This window comes from Dipodomys spectabilis, unplaced genomic scaffold (genome assembly GCF_019054845.1).
Source record: "Dipodomys spectabilis isolate Male_0828 unplaced genomic scaffold, ASM1905484v1 ptg000215l, whole genome shotgun sequence".
In the NCBI taxonomy this organism is placed as follows: domain Eukaryota; kingdom Metazoa; phylum Chordata; class Mammalia; order Rodentia; family Heteromyidae; genus Dipodomys; species Dipodomys spectabilis.
In genome coordinates, this window is record NW_024870892.1 from 10,988,163 (window position 1) to 11,007,047 (window position 18,885).

Here is an 18,885-nt window from a genome sequence, read left to right on the forward strand (position 1 = left end):
TAGAGCTCTTGCCTTGCATGCCTGAGGCCCTGGGTTCGATTCCTCAGCACCACATAAGCAAAAAGAAAAAAGCCGGAAGTGGCACTGTGGCTCAAGTGGTAGAGCGCTAGCCTTGAGCTGAAGAGCTGAGGGACAGCGCCCAGGCCCAGAGTTCAGGCCCCACGACTGGACCAAAAAAAAAAAAAGGAACACACAAGAAGACCCACACCGAGAATATATAAAATCACACTAGCAGCCGGGCGCTGGTGGTTCACGCCTGTAATCCTAGCTACTCAGGAGGCTGAGATCTGAGGATCGCGGTCCAAAGCCAGCCCGGTCAGGAGAGACCATGAGACTCCTATCTCCAATAAACCACCAGAAAACTGGAAGTGGCACTGTAGCTCAAGTGGTAGAGTGCTCGCCTTGAGCTGAAGAGCTGAGGGACAGCACCCAGGCCCAGAGTTCAAGCCCCATGACCAACCAAAAAAAAAAAAAAAATCACACTAGCTAGCCAGGAGCTGGTGGCTCACACTTGTAATCCCAGCTACTCAGCTACTGGCTGAGATCTGAAGATTATACTTCAGAGCCAGCCTGAGCAAGAAAGTCCGAGAGACTCTTATCTACAGTTAACCAAGAAAGACGTGGAGCTCTGGGTGAAGAGGTAGAGTGCTAAGCCTTGAGCAAAACAAAGTTCAGGGATGGTGGCCAGGACCTGAGCTCAAACCCAAGGATTGGCACACACCCCCCAAAAAATCAATCAAGACAAATAATACATCGTGCATACATACAACCAAGACAAATACATCATGCCGACATGCATACACACATACCTGGACACAGACACACAATCACAGCTAACCAAGAACAAGCTAGCCACAGACACTGAAAGGACACAGGGGTCATAGAGTCCCAGCTTCCTTGGGACTCACAGACAGACAGACAGACAGACACACACACACACACACACACACACACACACGGATACACAGACCTCTAGAGGCCATGGCCCGGGCGCTGACTTGGGGAAGCCATGCAGGGCTTCGCAGTTTGCACGCGGGGCACTGTGCTGGCTGGGCACACACAACCCTCCCGCCCCCCCTCCCCATCCCCTTCATCTCCCGCCCCCTCCTCCTCGGAGCCCCGGGGCAGGGGGGGGGGCGGAGGGCGCCCCGAGTGTGCAGCGGGCGCCCCCTGGTGGACGGCCGCCTCGGCGCAGGGTGGGGAGAGACGGAGTGCAGAACTGGGGGGACCGCGGCGGAACCCGGAGCGGAGCGGGAAGAGCGCGGACGCGGCCAGGGTCGAATCCCGGGACAGCGCCCGGGAAGCAGAGCCGCGGGGTTGGAGAACTCTACGACTGAAGAAGCACCCCGAGACCTCCCCGCGGGGCTGGGGTCCCCGCCGGTCCCCGCCGGTCCCCGCCGTTTCCGAAGCCGTGGAGAAGCCTGGGACCCCTAAGGGCGATTCCCATTGGGCGGCGCCCGGCCAATGAGGCGCGGGAGGGAGGGGCGGTGGCCGTTGCTGCTCTCAGATCTTCGGGGTTCCCTCCCCCCTGTCATGGAGCTCAACCAGAAAGTGTCCACCGAGGGGTCGCCAAAGACCTGGACCAGCCAGAGATCAGCCAGGTTTACCAACTCCGACGTGACGTTGGCCTGTGAGTCTAAGGAAAAGCTGGGGTCTCTCCCCGCCTCCCCCCACTTCTAGGGTCTTAACCGGGTTTTCCATCCCGGGGCCCATTTCCTCAGTCATTCTCCTTAGGCCCCGCCCATTCCCCCCGACTCCCAGGCTCCGCCCAGTTCCCCCCAGGCTCCACCCAGTTCCCCCACGCCTGCCATTCTCCTTAGGCCCCGCCCATTCCCCCCCGACTCCCAGGCTCCGCCCAGTTTTCCCCAGGCTCCACCCAGTTCCCCCACGCCTACCATTCTCCTTAGGCCCCGCCCATTCCCCCCTAGACTCCCAAGCTCCACCCACTTCCCCCAGGCTCCACCCAGTTCCCCCACGCCTGCCATTCTCCTTAGGCCCCGCCCATTTCCCCAGCCTCCCAAGCCCTGCCCAGATCCCCCACGCCTGTCATTGTCCACAGGCCACGCCCACTTTCCCAGTCATCAACCTCCAGTTGGCTCTGCACTCCTGTCCCTCCCACTTCCTCTTCATTCTCCCTAGCCCCTTTCCCTTTCCCAGATAGCATCCCCTGCCTTGATCATTTCCTCCCTTCCACTTACCTGTCAATCTCCCGAAGGCCTGCCCTTTTTTTCCACCCTCCCTTGTCCCAGGGCCCATCCACATAGATAAGACAGACCCCACTTCACACCCCTGGTGTGAGTTAGAACTCCCAAACCTAGTGAGAAAGGCCTCTGTGTCCCCAGCCTCCCCTTCCTTGGGGATGTCCCCTCCCCCCTTTTCCCTCTCCCCCCCACCTCCTTCTAGGTAATAGTCTTAGCCCACGTCTCTCCCGCTCATGAACTCTAATTCCCAGCTGGGGTGGTACGTCCACCCCCGGCCTCCACTCTCGCCCCACAGCAGCTCCACCACCACACACAGTCAAGGCTGTGGGCAGAGGCAGAGAGCCCCCACCCCCTCCACTGCTGAGCTCCAGGACCTCCAAGGTGTTGGTGGCTTTGGACGTCTTCTGTGTGATACTGGGTGAGCTCCACTCCTCAGACACAGAACTTAAGGGTTTATGGGAAGAAAGGGCTATATGTACATAGCTGGGTATCTGTTTTATCTTTTGGTTTTTTGGTGGTTGTCTGTGTGTTCCTGTGTATACATGCTGTTTGTACCTGGGTTTCCAGGTGACTCACGTGCATGCCCATGTATATAGTTGGCACTAACTGTGTGCACTGGGGGCCTGTGTGTAGACTAGGTCTGTGTCTCTGTATCTCCCTCAGTGGCTGTGTAGGCACACATGTCTAAGCCCAGACACACACATACCCCACGTAGTTACCTCATTCCCCCAAAGCTAAGGACATCTTCTTTACCCTCCTCCCTGCAGTGAGCACCCCCACCTTGCTGGTTGAGAAGGGCTTAGTAGCACCCCACTTCCAGGGCTTCTTCTGCAATGATACTAGCATCAAGTACCCTCAGGTATCACACTACATCATGGAGGACTCCGCCATCACCACCATAGGCTTCTTAATCTTCATCTTCATGGTAAGAGGCAGACCAAGTTCACCCCAGTCCTGAGGCAACCACCAGGCATAAAGCAGCAGGGAGTCCCATCTTTTTAATGACATGGGGGAATGGGGATCTGCGTTGTTCTTATCACCTGATGCAGCCCCACAGCCATTCTTGGCAGTTCCCTCCTGAAGCAATTTTCGGGGGGGGGGGGGGAATGTCACCTGTCCAAAAGTGTGCATTGTCTCCCAGTGGAGCTTTTTGGCAACTGCCTGAGTAGATGTCCTTGATTGGCTTGTACCTAAACTCCCCACTCCTCCATGCTCCTTGTACCTCCAGCTCTGTTCAGTGCTACTCAGCACTCCTCTCCAGAGATGAGTAAAATCTGATCTGGTCTGTGGAGACCTGTGCCCCCATCTTCCCTGCTATCGGCTTGATCTTTCCTAACCGTGGGAGCTCACTCACACTACTTGATGGCGTAGAAGGAACCATTCTCCGAGAAAGAGATAAGGCGTGGCCCTGGGAGACTCAGAAAGGAAGGAAAGAACATTGCCTCCCCCTGTCAAACAGGGAAATAGTCTGCCTCTTTCCCTGGGTGACCAGGAAAAGTCTGACAAGGATATCTGTCTTCCTTGCTTGGTGCCTTCCAGGAAATTGCACCCACTTCAGACATGGGACAGGAAATTCCACCTAGGCCTGGCATTCCCTTTTCCTGTCTGAACAGGAAGTCCCACCCTTTTCAGACATGGAAAAGGAAGTTCTGTGGTACTATAAAATAGGGAGGCTTTCCACCCCTTTTCTTGGTGAAATAGACAGCCTGCCTCTTTGCTATTAACCTAGGGATGGGGAAAGGCGCCCATTTTTTGTGTGTGAGGCAATGAGAAGCTGCAAAAGGGAGGGACTTCCAATCCCTATTCCCCTTCAGACCCCCAAAATATGGTCTTTGCCCCACTCCGTTGCCCTGTGTCCCCACAGATCAGCCTGGGTGAGATGATTCTAGTCTGGAGCCTGCCCCTGGGCTCACAGGCCATGGTGACCACCTACGTGACCCTGGTCTACAAACAGCTGGGCACCTTCATCTTTGGTGCCATGGCCAGCTCCTCTCTGACCAGCATCGCCCAGATGACCACAGGGCACTTGCGCCCCCACTTCCTAGCTGTGTGCCTGCCAGATCCCACCACCTTTAGCTGTGAGAGCAGCTACATCGCCAACTACACGTGCACAGGGAACCCCTCCGACGTCCTGGAAGCCAGGCGAGTGGGGTTCAAGACTCCCAGGAAGCCGCCTCAGCCCTACTCTGCTTTGTTCACCTTCACACTGATCCCAGCTCTCCTCCCTGTCCACCTCCCAGGAAATCCTTCTATTCCAAGCAAGCCTCCTTCGGGATGTACTGCATGGTGTATCTGGTGGTGAGTGAGAGGGAGGGAGACCAGAGGACACTCCATTGTGCCCTCCTCCTCCACCCTCCCATCCTCCCTCCCCTGCTCCCCCCCACCACGACACCCATGGTGTCAAAGGAGCCAGGCACTGCTTGCTCAGAACACACAGTGTGTGTGCTCACAGTGACAAAGGATTCTGTCCTCTGAAGCTTCATTCAGTAGCCCTGTCCCCTCTCCACAGCTGCAGAGGGGCCCTGCCAGGCAGTGCACAGGGAAAGGCCATTAGACCCAGAGGGGACAGAGACAGGGACAGGAGGGAGCTTTGACAGTGGTGATGCCATAAAGTCGAAGTCACAGAATAGCTTCTGCTTCCTACGGTAATCAATGGCCCGGGAGCCGTGGGCTTGAATGCACAGGATCTACAGGCCTGAATTCCCAATTCCACCGTGTATGCAGTAGGGTCAGATAGCACCCCACAGGCCTCTGCTTCCACATCTGTCAAATGGGCACCTTCCATGCCTACGGATGTGATTGCCTAGGAACAGCATAAATGGACACTTAGAACAGATGTGGTAGACCTGGGGCTTGAACTCAGGGCCTGGGGGCCATCCATTCGCTTTTTTACGCAAGGCTACTACCTCTACCACTCCAGCCACAGCTCCACTGTTGGCTTTTTTTTGTGATTCATTGGAGGTAAGACGCTCATGGAGTTTCCTGCCCAGGCTGGCTTCGAACCATGGTCCTCAGATTTCAGCCTCCTGAGTAGCTAGGATTATAGGCGTGAGCCGCCAAAGACCAACTAGCTGTTATTCATTTATAAAAGCAAAACTCCTTTCTCCCCTTTCCAAGAGTGGACTGGGAGGCCAGAAGGATGCACCAGCAAAGTTGCCAGACTCACTCACAAGACAGAAATGTGTCCTGTCATGGTGGGTTCCCTCCCCCCTCACCTCTGAGCAAAGACAGAGCCCACAAGACTCTCTCAGGTTTTGCAGAACGTTCTGGTCCTCTAGAATTCCTCACATGCCAATGGCTTCTCCCAGGAAACAGTAGCCACTTTCTTTCTGCACCCAGCAAGGAACCTGAGTAAGCTGGTATTTTAAAATGACAACTTGGTGGGTTTTTTTTTTTTTTCCCTCTTTTGGCTTTTTGTGACAGGGGCTCACTTTGTAGTCCAATTGGTCTGGAACTCACAATCCTCTGCTTCACCTTCTAAGTGTTGGATCACAGATTGGTATCACCTAGCTAAAATGAGAACTTTTTTGCTTTCTGTTTCCTATTCCAAAGTCAGAAATCCAATCTGCTTTGTAGTTGTGTGTATGCACATGAGTACATGTGTGCGTGCGTGCGTGCGTGTGTGTGTGTGTGCATGCATGCATGTGTGTGTGTGTGTGTGTGTGTGTGTGTGTGTGTGTGTGTGTATGCTGGTACTGGGCTTAAACTTAGAACCTGGTGCTCTCCCTTTTCTGATCAAGGCTGGCATTCTACCACTTGGCTTTTGGCTGGTTTGGTATAGGTAAGGGTCTCACAGATTTATCTAGGCAGGCTGGCTTTGAACCTCAGGTCTCAGTTTCCTGAGTAGTTGGGATTACAGGCATAGCCACCTGTGCCCAGCAGCTTTGCCTGTGAAGGTTCCCTGATAACACCCTCCCGGTTTGGGAGATGGGTGGATTGATTTTGCAGTGCTAGGGATCAAATCTGAGACCTGACCTTGAACCTCAAACATGCTAGGCACGGACTGTACCACCTCAGAGCTCCACCCTGACCTTCGGCCCACCTTGAGGGGTCCCCAGGACATTGCTGGGCATCAGGCCCACCCAACAAGCATATGAACTTCTCAGCCACCTCCCAGCACTCTGGTACAAGAGATAGATAAAGCTCTCTTACAATGATGGATGGTATCACCATCCATCTTTCCTGTGCTGAATTACCTTTTCACACAAAACTGTCAGGGGTGTATGTCCTTTGACAGTTTTAGCCTGCCAAGGTCAGTGGGCAGCTAACCACACCAAAAAAAGCCCAGCCTGGTGGCTCACACTTGTCACCTGAGCGCCTCAGGGGGTGGAGATCTGGGGAAATCAGAGTTTCAGGCCACCCTAGACCAAAAAGAAAAAAACAGTATCTGTTAGATCTCCTCCTCTTAACCAACTGGCTGGACACAGTGGCTCACATTTGCCGTTCCAGCCATGTGTGGGAGGTCTAAATAGCAGGCTTGTCATCCAGGCAGCAGTAGGAGAAAAACCAGGACAAGCTATGTGAACAGTAACTAAAGGAAAAAAGAAAACCAAAAAATCGCTGGGGGCGTGGCCCAAGGCTCCAGTGTTTGGAGGCGTGGCTTGAGCGGTTTGGGGGTGTGGCTTGAGCAGTTGGGCGTGTCTTTGTTGTTTGGGGCGGGGTCTCGTGGTGGAGGCGTGGCTTGTAGAACACCTTCTTAGCAAGCTCAAGGCCCTGAACTTCAAACCCCAGTACCCACCCTCCTCCCATCACACACACACAAAAGCAGCAGTGCTTCTCGCTGTGGGCCACCTGGTTCCTCAAGGCGCTGTCCCTCTACCCCAGCTCTACATGCAGGCCCGCCACTGGGGAACGATGAACAGGCTCCTGCGGCCCACCATCCAGTGCTTCTTCCTGCTCCTGGCGCTGTTCCTCGGCTATTCGCAGACGCAGAATCACCGGCACCACCCTTTGGACACGGTCACCGGGTTCCTGCAGGGAGCCGTGATGGCTCTGTGGGTGGTAGGCCACGCTGGGGTACCAGGATTGGGGTACCAGGATGAGGCCTCCTGGGAGGGGCTGGCCCACAGCACCCACCCCAACCCCTCTACATCCACTTCATCTCCACAGGCTTTTTATATCGCTGGACTTTCTACATCCCAAGCAACGTCAAAACCCAGCAGCCCCAGAGGTTAGAAGGCCACCTTCCTCTCTGTTCCCAGCATCCCTCCCCACAACCCCTCCGAGGGCTTCGAGGACCCCAAAGAATGCGGTGATAGAGAGGAAGGCAGAGAGGGTTCCTGAAGACCCTGCAATCCCCAGGAAGCTGCACCTGTCAGGTGCTCGATTCCAATTCAGTGGATGACACCCCAATTCAGTGGATGACACCCCAACTCCATTCTCCATGGAGTTCACACACTAAATCAATCCTGGCAGGCTGTCCTCTGTTTTCAATCTTGTTATTTTGTTTGGTATTTAAAAAAAAAAAAACCTCTTGATATATTAAAAATAATTAAGAAATGCAGAGCTTATTAATTCTTTTTTTTTTTTTTTTGGTCTTTCATGGGGCTTGAACTCTGGGCCTGAGCACTGTCCCTCAGCTCTTCAGCTCAAGGCGAGCGCTCTACCACTTGAGCTACAGCACCACTTCCGGTTTTCTGGTGGTTTATTGGAGATAAGTTTCACAGATTTCATGAAGATATCAAAATTTATTCAGTAAATGAAGGCAGAGAAGATTCTACATCCACCCTTAGCATGCTAGTAACATAGAAATAGCCAGCTAAAACAGAACGTTCTCTCATTTTGTAATTGTCCATACTATAAAGTACAGACTCTAAGGAGCACAGAATAAGATATGAGGATATGTACTTAAAATTTTGTCTCACATGGAAGTCATAATTTGAGAGATATAAAAGATTTGTTAAAAATCTGTTAAAAAAAAAAAAAGTTTCACAGACTTTCTTGCCCGGGCTGGCTTTGAACCTTGATCCTCAGATCTCAATAGCTAGGATTACAGGCGTGAGCCACCAGCGCTAGCTAGGATTACAGGCGTGAGCCACCAGCGCCCTGCAGAGTTTATGAATTCTTGTTTACATGTTCACATGGTTGGGTGGGCTCTAATTCTGAGGCATGAGGTCTCTGTGGCGAATTGTAACAACCCATGCCCAATAACCTTAAATTCTAAGATGTAGTCAGCCTGCCCAGACACTGCTGATACTGAGGAGCCCATGATTCCTGGTCTGGGTACTGCCTGATGCCTTGTGAATTGACCGGCAATCTCCCCAGCCACCTTCCACCCCATGCCAAGAATGCGAAGCAGCAATGAATGAGTCCCCAGAGCAGCTGGGTGTGATTGTCATGCCTGTAATCCCAGCATGCAGGAAACAGAGGCAGGAGGGCTGCAAGTTCCAAACTAGCCTGGGCTGCACAGCAACACTGTCAAAGATACAAAGATGGGAGGAAAAGAGAAAGAATTATTCGCTCAAAAATAACCAGGGTTGGGCTGGGAAGGTGGCTCAGTGGTAGAGTGCTTGCCTTGCATGCATGAGGCCCTGGATTCGATTCCCCAGTACCACATAAGCAAAAAGAAAGAAAGCCGGAAGTGTGGCTCATGGGGTAGAGCGCTAGCCTTGAGCTGAAGACTGAGGGATAGGGCCCAGGCCCAGACTTCAGGCCCCACGACTGGCAAAAAAAAGGAAGAAAAAAGAAAGAAAGAAAGAAAAGGAAGGAAGGAAGGAAGGAAGGAAGGAAGGAAGGAAGGAAGGAAGAAAGAAAGAGGAAGGAAGGAAGAAAGAAAGAGGAAGGAAGGAAGAAAGAAAATGGGGAGGGGGTTGGTGAATGTAGCTCTTTGGTGAGAGAAAAAAAGTATGTCAATAAATACATACAGGGGCTGGGAAGGTGGCTCAGTGGTAGAGCACTTGCCTTGCATGCCTGAGGCCCTGGGTTCGATTCCTCAGCACCACATAAGCAAAAAGAAAAAAGCCGGAAGTGGCGCTGTGGCTCAAGTGGTAGAGCGCTAGCCTTGAGCTGAAGAGCTGAGGGACAGCGCCTAGGCCCAGAGTTCAGGCCCCACGACCGGACCCCCCTCCCAAAAAAAATAAATACGTACATACATACATAAATACTAAAAAGGAAACTCTGTGGGGGAAAGGGGTCTCCCTTGGTGTGACTGTGGGGGCGGTGAGGATGGAGGGGAGGGGGGAAAGGCCCCCACCCCTCAGTCCTCCAGCTCAAATCTCCCCCCCCATACACACACCCTCCCCCCCCACCCCCGCACCGACTGCCCGCACCCGGCCCGGCTTCATCCCACCACTAGCAGAGCTGGAGTGGAGGGAACTCTCAGCACCCCCACAATCTCCATCAGTTCCCACAAGCCTCCTTAGTCACACAGGTCAGAAAAATAAATACATATATACATATATACATATATATATATATATGGTTTATTTCATCTCCCGGCCAGGAGTCCAGGAACCCGCCCCTCCCAAACACACCTCCAAACCCCACCTCCACTGGGGGAGCCCCCACCGCGACCCCTTCCCCTCCCAGCCAAAACCAAGCCGAGGGAGGTTGCGCGCAGGGAAACTGAGGCAGGCGCTCTGATCCTCCGGTTCCGGGGTTGGAGATGTGGAAGGGGGGGAGGCCGGGACCTCCGGGTGGGTACCCCGGGATGGGAGAAGGCGGCGGCGGGAGGGGGGGGGAATCCCCGCACAGACCCCGGGCCGGGCGCGGGCCCCGGGGGCGGGGCGCGGGGCGGAGCCGGCGGGACCCGGCGGTGACGCGGCCCCGCCCGCCCGCGCATAAAGCGGCGCCCGGGGCGCAGGGACCGAGAGCCGCCGCTGCTGTCACCGCCGCTGCCGCCGCCCTCGCGGAGACCCCGACGCCGCCGCCATGCGCGAGATCGTGCACCTGCAGGCCGGCCAGTGCGGCAACCAGATCGGCGCCAAGGTGCGCGGGGGCCCCGAGGGGACGGGACGGGAGGGGACGGGGTCCCCAGGACCCAGCCAGCTGGGAAACAAAGAGCCTGGAAGGGGGGGCGGTCATCGCCTGCCCGCTGGACACAGCTGTCCGCGCAGCTGGCCAGCGCCCTCTGCGCACAAAGAGACGGGGCTCCCTCTCCCCCCCACACTCCTCTCCCCTCCTTCCTTCCCATCCCCTTTCCTTCCTCCCCCTCCTCCTCCCCCTCCTTAATCCCCCTCCCTCATCCCCCCTCCTTCACCCTCCTCCTCTCCATCCTCCTCCTCCCCTTCCTCCCCCCTCCGCAGCCAGGGCGCCCCGAAGTGCCCCCCCCCCGGGATGCTGACAGCTTCACCCCGCCTCCACCTCCTCTTTCTTGCTACCTCATCCTCACCATCCCTCCAGATCCCCCTCCCCCCCCCCCATCACCTTGCCTGAGGGAGAGGAAGCCGATGGGGAGGTGGCTGGGAGGGGGGAAGGGGAGAAGCCTGGGCCACCTCTCCCCCCTTCCCCCTCCCACTTCTCCACCTGACCCGGGATGCCCTCTCCAGTTCTGGGAAGTGATCAGTGATGAGCATGGCATCGACCCCACTGGCACCTACCATGGGGACAGTGACCTGCAGCTGGAGAGGATTAATGTGTACTACAACGAGGCCACAGGTAGGGCAGGGCGGCCGGCCTGCTGGCGTGGGGGTGCTGGCTGCTGGCATGGGGGTTCTGGCTTGCCGGGAGGGGAACCGGACGCTCCCCCACCCCCACCCCTGGCCTGCAGCGCCTGGCACTCACCCCAGCCTAACCCGTCCATCTGCCGATCTGCAGGGGGAAACTATGTTCCCAGAGCCGTGCTGGTGGATCTGGAGCCTGGCACCATGGACTCGGTCCGCTCTGGGCCCTTCGGCCAGATTTTTCGGCCAGACAACTTTGTGTTTGGTGAGTCACCAGCTTTGGCACACAAGGAAACAAGCCCCTTTAATCCCTTCCTCCTTCCCTGGGCCCAAGGGGGGGAAAAAAATCTGTCTAGCTCCAAACAGCCAATCCCAGCGTGCACAGGGGCAGCAAGGATGGAGGGGGGAGGGGCGCTGAGAAAACGCCCACACTGCAGAGGGGCTCCAGGAAGACCTCTGGGAAGAGATGATTGAACTCAAAACCTGGACACTGTCCCTGAGCTGTTTTGCTCAAGGCTGGCACATGACCACTTGGGTCACGGCTCTATGTCTTGCTCTTGGCTGGTTAGTTGGAGATAAGAATGTCACCGATGTCTCTGATTGTCAAATCTCTGTCTCCTGAGTAGCTGGGGTTATAGGCACAAACTGTCTGTCACTGCTGGGCTACATGTACACTTTTTATGTGGGTTTTCGTGGGTTTTTTTGTTTTTGGGGGGGTTTTTTTGGTGTGCAAGCACTTGTATCTTTGAACCATATCCCCAGCCTGGTTAACTATTTTGAGATTGCCATTACTATTATTTAATTACTAGGGCCTAATGGATCTCATAACTGCCTGCATGTGCTGGGTGCTGGAGGCTCACAATTAGAATACTAGCTACTTAAGAAGCTGAGATCTGGGCTGGGAATGTGACTCAGTGGTAGAGTGCTTGCTTAGCATGCACGAAGCCCTGGGTTCCATTCTGCAGTACCACATATACAGAAAAAATGGAAGTGGTGCTGTGGCTCCAGTGGTAGAGTGCTAGCCTTGGGCAAAAGAAGCCCAGAGACAGTGCCCAAGCCCCGAGTTCAAGCCCCAGGACTGGCAGAAGAAGAAGGAGAAGAGGAAGAAGAGGAGGAGCGGGAGGAAGAAGAAGAAAGAAAGAAAAAGAGATCTGAGGATCATAGTTCAAAGCCAGCTTAGAGGCAGAAACGTCTATAACTTTTTTTTTCTTTCTGTCAGTTGTGGGGCTGGAACTCTAGGCCTGGGCACTGACCCTGAGCTCTTCAGCTCAAGGGTAGAGCTCTACCAATTGAGCCACAGGGCCACTTCCAGTTTTCTGAGTGGTTTATTGGAGATAAGAGTCTCACGGACTTTCCTGCCAAGACTTTAAACCATGATCCTCTTTATTCTTATCTCCAATGAACCACCAGAAAACCTGAAATGGTGCTGTGGCTCCAACTGGTAGAGCTCTAGCCTTGATCAAAAGAGCTCAAGCCTTGAGTTCAACTGACATTAAAACAAAACAAAACAAAACTGTCTGGGTGGGTGCCAGTGGCTCACGCCTGTAATCCTAGCTACTCAGGAGGCTGAGATCTGAGAATCAAGGTTCAAAGCCAGCCCTGGCAGGAAAGTCTGTGAGACTCTTATCTCCAATGAACCACCAGAAAACCAGAAGTGGTGCTGTGGCTCAAGGGGTAGAGCCCTAGGCTTAGAGCTGAAGAGCTGAGCGACAGCACCCAGGCCCAGAGTTCAGGCCCCACGATCGACCAAAATAAAAAGTGTGTGAGGCTCTTTTTTCCAACTAATTACCAAAAATCCAGAAGTGGAGCTGTGATTCAAGTGGTAGAGCACCAGCCTTAAGGGGAAACAAACAGAAAAAAAAAACAAAACCCTCATGTCCCTCCACCTCCTCAGGCCAATCTGGAGCTGGGAACAACTGGGCCAAGGGTCACTACACAGAGGGCGCGGAGCTGGTGGACGCAGTCCTGGATGTGGTGCGGAAGGAGGCGGAGAGCTGTGACTGCCTGCAGGGCTTCCAGCTGACCCACTCGCTGGGCGGCGGCACGGGCTCGGGCATGGGCACCCTGCTCATCAGCAAGATCCGTGAGGAGTTCCCAGATCGCATCATGAACACCTTCAGCGTGGTGCCCTCACCCAAGGTGTCCGATACGGTGGTGGAGCCCTACAACGCCACCCTCTCGGTGCACCAGCTGGTGGAGAACACGGACGAGACGTACTGCATTGACAACGAGGCCCTGTACGACATCTGCTTCCGCACCCTCAAGCTGACCACGCCCACCTACGGGGACCTCAACCACCTGGTGTCAGCCACCATGAGCGGGGTCACCACCTGCCTGCGCTTCCCCGGCCAGCTCAACGCCGATCTGCGCAAGCTGGCCGTGAACATGGTGCCCTTCCCCCGCCTGCACTTCTTCATGCCGGGCTTTGCCCCCCTGACCAGCCGGGGCAGCCAGCAGTACCGGGCCCTGACCGTGCCTGAGCTCACCCAGCAGATGTTCGACGCCAAGAACATGATGGCCGCGTGTGACCCTCGCCACGGCCGCTACCTGACGGTGGCTGCCGTGTTCCGGGGCCGCATGTCCATGAAGGAGGTGGACGAGCAGATGCTGAGCGTGCAGAGCAAGAACAGCAGCTACTTCGTGGAGTGGATCCCCAACAACGTGAAGACGGCCGTGTGCGACATCCCCCCGCGTGGCCTGAAGATGGCCGCCACCTTCATCGGCAACAGCACGGCCATCCAGGAGCTGTTCAAGCGCATCTCGGAGCAGTTCACGGCCATGTTCCGCCGCAAGGCCTTCCTGCACTGGTACACCGGCGAGGGCATGGACGAGATGGAGTTCACCGAGGCCGAGAGCAACATGAATGACCTGGTGTCTGAGTATCAGCAGTACCAGGACGCCACCGCCGAGGAGGGCGAGTTCGAGGAAGAGGCCGAGGAGGAGGTGGCCTAGGGCCCTGGATTCCCCCCACCCACTTCATGCAAGGCTTTGACCACCACATTCTCCTCCCTCCTGGCCTAACTCACTTCTGACCCCCAAGATCCCAAGCACACCCCTTTATCTCCACCCTGTGGTCACTTGAGCACTGACCCTGGCTTGACCATTGACCCTTGAACCCTGCTTTATCTCCAAGCTCTCTGGAGCTCTTCCGATGGGGAGCTGTGAACCCCAGTTCACCTCATCTGAATCTGCAAACCCTTTAAATACCATGATTCCCCTGTCCCCTGGGAAACCCCCTCAAACCCATTATAAATGTAAGCCTAGAAGTCCCAGCTTGCTTTTAATTTTTTTTAACTTTCGGTCCCTCTCTCTGAAGCCTCCTTCACCTGGGTTTCCCATTAGCTCTATGCCTTCTCACTCCAGGAGCACTGATGGAGAAAAAGACAGAAAGGTTTGGAGCCTAGGAAAGCTCTCTCCTCTGCCCCCGCCCCCCCCGCCTTGCCTCACCTCCCCCCTCCCCCATCAATAAATTCTTGCCTTGACATGTTTCTGCAGAGTTCGTTTATTTACTTACTTACTTTGTGCCAGTACTGGGACTTGAATGAATTCAGGGCCTGGGTGCTATCCCTGAGCTTGTGTGCTCAAGGCTAGCACTCTTATCACCTGAGCCACAGCTCCACTTCCAGCTTCTTGGTGGTTCATTGGAGAGAAGACTGTTACAGACTTTTCTGCCCAGGTTGGCTTTGAACCTCCATCCACAGACCTCAGCCTCCTGAGCAGCTAGGATTGCAGGAGTGAGCCACCAGCACTTGGCTGCATAGTTCTTTACGTGATTTTGTTTTGTTTTTTGAAATCAAGTTTCACTATGTAACCTGGGCTGGCATTGAACTCTCCACCCTCCTGAGGACTGGAATTACTGACAGGTGCTGCCATGCCCAGCTGCAGAGGTCATATTCATTGACATAAGCAGCAGTCCAGGGCTTCTCCTTCCAGAGTGCAGGTGAGCACTGAAAAGTACTAAGCTAAGGGGCGGAGATGTTAGGTAGCTCAAGCATTGCCCCTCACCCACCCTAAGCTATGAGGCCCCTCAGACTTGCCTCCCTCCAGCTCCAGCATCGTTAACTGTCCCGGCCTGCTGTATGCACCCACTACTTCCTGGCTATGTGTGTAGGAATGCAGGGAGGGAGGTAGCCTAGGAGCCACCGTGCCTGTGTCCCATCCGGTCCCCTCAGTCTCTATCTCTTGGGTTCCCTCTGGTGGTCTTGACAGGTACTGCCCCACATAGGAAAGGACCAAAGCAAAGAAGAAAGGTTGCGAAAAGAGGAAGCATTTGGGGCAGGCTTTGGAGTCCTCAGCTGTAGCCATGGGACTAAGAAAGAAGAGGCAAGGACCTAGTATGACACCAGGGTGAGGGGACATCGTGGCCCATCCTGGTAGAATGAGGGTGAAGATCTGGCCTCTGAGCCCCGCTCCACTTTTTACCTAACCCGTTGCAGACAAGGCTAGGAAGCAGAGGTGCCTGGGTTTCTCACAGTGGGTGGGGGCAGAAGCCTCCATCCGTCCGGGGACGTCACCCGAGAAACTTCCTCTGTCAGCCACACAGGAAGCTGAGCCGGCTCAGGGCCTAGTCCTGAGCAAGGACCCCCTGGGGAAAGGGTCCAGCCGGGCCAGCCCTGCAGGGACCATGGGCTCCAGAGCTGAGTAAGAGATGACCCCTTCCCTCAACCTTTGCAGCAAGATTCCCAGGCCTGGGTTGGGAACGAGGGGAGCCCGGAGGAAAGGGGGGGACGGTGGGGGCAGGCTCCGGAGGTGCAGCGAGTCACAGGGGCAGACAGCAACAGGGAGGCCAAGGCTGCCCTTGGCTCCCCTCCCCTCTTCTCTCCCTCCTTTTCTGGCCCTGGCTTTGTGTGGGTGGTAGCTGTCACTAGGAATGCACGTCCCCCAGTGGGGGTGGACTTCTTAGCTTTCTGAGTCGTATCTTCCGGGGATCAGCAGGATGGGTGATGAGGGGCAAGGGTGGGCGTGTGTCTGCAAGAATCGGGGGTCCAGCATCACTAGTGGGTATTAAGGAGAAATGCAGAAACCCCCAGAGCCAGGAGTGTGAGTCAGTCCCAAACGTGGGTCTGGCGCTCTCTCTCTCTCTCTCTCTCTCTCTCTCTCTCTCTCTCTCTCTCTCTCTCTCTCTTTCTCTCCCTAAGTCCCAGCATTCTCTAATTCTCTATGAATCTGTGATGTGGGAGGCAGGGGAGGAAGCCAAGGTTTTATGGGATTGGAGAGGAAAGGACCAGGGCACCTTCCTATGGTAAGAGCTAGGGGATGAGTTCCCCCCCCCCCCCGCCCACCCCCAGGAACTCATGAAATCAGACACAAGTTACACAAACAAGAGTGCTCACATGCAGCCATGCACGAGAAGAAAGAAATGGAGCCAGGTGCCGCTGTGGCTCACACCTGTCATCCCACCTACTCAGGAGGCTGAGATCTGAGGATCTTGGTTCGAAGCCCAGGCAGAAAAGCCTGTGAGACTCTTACCTCTAATTAACTAGCAAAAAGCCAGAAGTGGAGTTGTGGCTCAAGTGGTAGAGTGCTAGCCTGAAGCAAAAAAAAAAAAAAGATCAGGGACAGTGCCCAGACCCTGAGTTCAAGCTCCAGGACCAGGATAAAAAGGGGTTTGTGAGACATGATTTACCCACCTACTTGCTCTGCAACTCCTACTCTAGGCCTGCCCTTCAACATTACAGAGTGAGTGGTTTCACAGAGAGAAAGAGAGAGAGAGAGAGAGAGAACCCTCTGGACCCCAAAATACTCTCTCTGCTTGCATCCCACAGAACAGATCCCCCCACGGTGTTTGACTGGTTCTTCGAAGCAGCTTGTCCTGTCTCCCTGCAGGATGGTGAGCAGGGGGGGGGGGGGGAGTCTGGGGAGACACAGGGTGGGGGAGTAGTGAGCCGAATACTCTCTCCTCCCTACAGATCCCCGCATCCTTCGGCAGTTTCCTCCAGACTTCAGGGACCAGGTATTTGGGCAGGCCCACAGAGGGAAGGGGTTCTGTGCCTTGGGCCTACAGCCTAGGGCTGAGTGTCCTCACACACACACCCTACCCCAAGAGACAACTGTGCTTCTTACCCCCTGCAGGATGCCATGCGGATAGTGCCCAAATTCTGCTTCCCTTTCGATGTGGAAAGGTATGGAGGGGAGAGAGATCTGAGGACCGCATTGATGCAATGTTCAATGACTCCAGAAACCTGGAGACCCAAGAGATCCAGACAATTGGACTCTGACAACTAGGGACCCACACACAAAGAGACACAAGGGTGGAAGGATCCAAAAACCCCAGGGAATCAGGGACCAGAACTTCAAGCATCCAAGAACTCAGGGAATCATCAGAACCCAAGTCTCAGGGGCCAGTGGACTCTGAGACTTGGGGACCCACTGAGCCAAAGATCCAAAGGCCCAGGAACCAAAGGACCTAAAACCTCAGATGACCTAGGGACCCAGGTAGTCAGGATTTCAGGGATCAGGTGCTTGAAACCCCAATAATCAAGTACCTGGACTCAGACTCCCCGCCCCAAGGAGCAGCCTGTCGACACAATAGTAGAAGCCTGTGGTAAGGGCTACTGGGAGTGAGGGTGAGGAAGATGGAACCTCAAGTCTCTGAGAGCCTTCTCCCCCTCCAGGGAGCCCCCCAGCGCCGCAGTCCAGCACTTCACCTTTGCCCTCACCGACCTGGGGGGCAATCGCAGATTCGGGTTTTGCCGCCTGCGCGCTGGGGCCCGGAGCTGCCTCTGCATTCTCAGGTCTGAGATCGGATGTACGGAGTGGGGGTGGGAAAGGGACATAGGGTCTTGGACAGGGATCTTGGGAATGCGGCCAAGGCCTGGGTCACAGGTCACTTCAGGGAACCTGTCTCTTCTCTCTCTACAGCCACCTGCCATGGTTTGAGGTGTTCTACAAGATACTGAACACCGTGGGGGACCTGTTGGCCCAAAACCAAGTGAGACCAACTCTCCTCTCAGTCCTGTGGGAGGCCCCACCTAACCCCCCCCCCCCCCACACACACACACACTCAGACAAACCTGAGCCCCTCAACTCCTTCCAGGCCCACCACCCAGCCTGAAAATCAGTCTCAACCTCACTTCTGGCTCATCCCTCCCCCCCCCCACCCAGGTCCCTGAGGCAGAAGAACTTCTCCTAAACCTTCTGCAACGGCCTCCATCTGGGCCCCGGGACTCTGTGGGACTGGAGCTGGTGAGTAGCCCCAAACTGTAGGGTGGATGGGGAGTTGTAGCCCAACCCTGGGGTACAACCTGGACCTGCTCCTCCCCCCACCCCCGCAGGGCAGTGGCTGCCTCCCGCACCTGGGAAGAGCAGGATGGGGAGCAGGGCTAGGGACCCCAGAAGGCTGGGCACACCCGAGTGAAGCCAACACTCCTTCCGCCCCCCACCTAATGATTCCCACCCCCTTACCCACCTCTCCACCAGCTTTCCTGCTTTGTGGCTCCAGACTCCGACTGCCTGCCATCTATTCCTGAGAATGTAAGTGGGACCCCAGAAAGAAGGTCTCCTCACACAGAAAAGCATGACAACTGTTGGTCATCCTGCCCAGAGCAGCCACCCACACCCCCTCTTTCCTCCCTTAGAGGAACTTAACAGAGCTGGTGGTGGCGATGACGGATGAGAACATCCTGGGACTGTTCGCTGCGCTCCTGGCTGAGCGAAGAGTCCTGCTCACGGCCAGCAAGCTCAGCACGGTGAGGGGACCGGGAAGAGGGGGTGATGCCTAGCTCTAATCCTAGCTGGTGAGGGCCAGAGAGCAACATCCTGCTCCTCTCCGCTCACAGCTATGGGGAGAATCTGAGCAAGCTACAAAGTAGCTTCTTGCCTTTGCAAGAGCGGAGCCTAGACTCCACCCACTGTGGGATACAGCAGGCTTGGCTCCGCCCTCCCGGAAAGGAAACCTGGGAGAGCTAAACCATAGCCCCACCCACCCAGAGGGAGGAGGGAGTGGGTGGGGCTTGAGTGCTGGCTCCACCCCCCGAGGGGCGGGACCCGGGCCGGCTGAATCTTAGCTCCATCCCTTAGAGGGAGGGATTAGAACGAGCAGAGTTCTAGCTCCACCTCCTCCAAAGCACAGACTGCCCCTCCCC

At 55.5% G+C, this 18,885-nt stretch overlaps 3 protein-coding genes across 6 annotated transcripts in view; all 3 read left to right on the plus strand.

The window, feature by feature from the left end:
* Positions 1 to 1,533: 1,533 nt before the first annotated feature.
* On the plus strand, positions 1,534 to 7,484 carry LOC122122707 (phospholipid phosphatase 3-like). Its single transcript, XM_042697019.1, has 7 exons — positions 1,534 to 1,630; positions 2,497 to 2,619; positions 2,969 to 3,126; positions 4,066 to 4,343; positions 4,442 to 4,499; positions 7,026 to 7,195; positions 7,403 to 7,484. The coding sequence occupies exons 1-7, from the start codon at positions 1,534 to 1,536 to the stop codon at positions 7,482 to 7,484; spliced, it is 966 nt and encodes a 321-aa protein (XP_042552953.1).
* A 2,514-nt stretch (positions 7,485 to 9,998) lies between these two features.
* On the plus strand, positions 9,999 to 14,020 carry Tubb4a (tubulin beta 4A class IVa). Its single transcript, XM_042697051.1, has 4 exons — positions 9,999 to 10,127; positions 10,688 to 10,796; positions 10,956 to 11,066; positions 12,696 to 14,020. Exons 1-4 carry the CDS (start codon positions 10,071 to 10,073, stop codon positions 13,751 to 13,753), a joined length of 1,335 nt encoding a protein of 444 aa, XP_042552985.1. The 5' UTR covers positions 9,999 to 10,070; the 3' UTR covers positions 13,754 to 14,020.
* A 1,064-nt stretch (positions 14,021 to 15,084) lies between these two features.
* Dennd1c (DENN domain containing 1C) overlaps positions 15,085 to 18,885 on the plus strand; it is a 37,226-nt gene continuing 33,425 nt past the window's right edge. Inside the window, exons 1-9 of one of the 4 annotated variants that reach the window (XM_042697044.1) lie at positions 15,085 to 15,148; positions 16,567 to 16,631; positions 16,711 to 16,754; positions 16,874 to 16,923; positions 17,416 to 17,535; positions 17,663 to 17,732; positions 17,906 to 17,986; positions 18,221 to 18,274; positions 18,379 to 18,489. In XM_042697044.1, the coding sequence (XP_042552978.1) occupies positions 15,105 to 15,148; positions 16,567 to 16,631; positions 16,711 to 16,754; positions 16,874 to 16,923; positions 17,416 to 17,535; positions 17,663 to 17,732; positions 17,906 to 17,986; positions 18,221 to 18,274; positions 18,379 to 18,489 (639 nt within the window). In that variant the 5' untranslated portion in view covers positions 15,085 to 15,104. Of the gene's footprint in view, positions 15,149 to 15,293; positions 15,443 to 16,566; positions 16,632 to 16,710; positions 16,755 to 16,873; positions 16,924 to 17,415; positions 17,536 to 17,662; positions 17,733 to 17,905; positions 17,987 to 18,220; positions 18,275 to 18,378; positions 18,490 to 18,885 lie in introns of those variants that run through there. The other 3 variants (XM_042697043.1, XM_042697046.1, XM_042697045.1) reach the window with 3 other exon arrangements.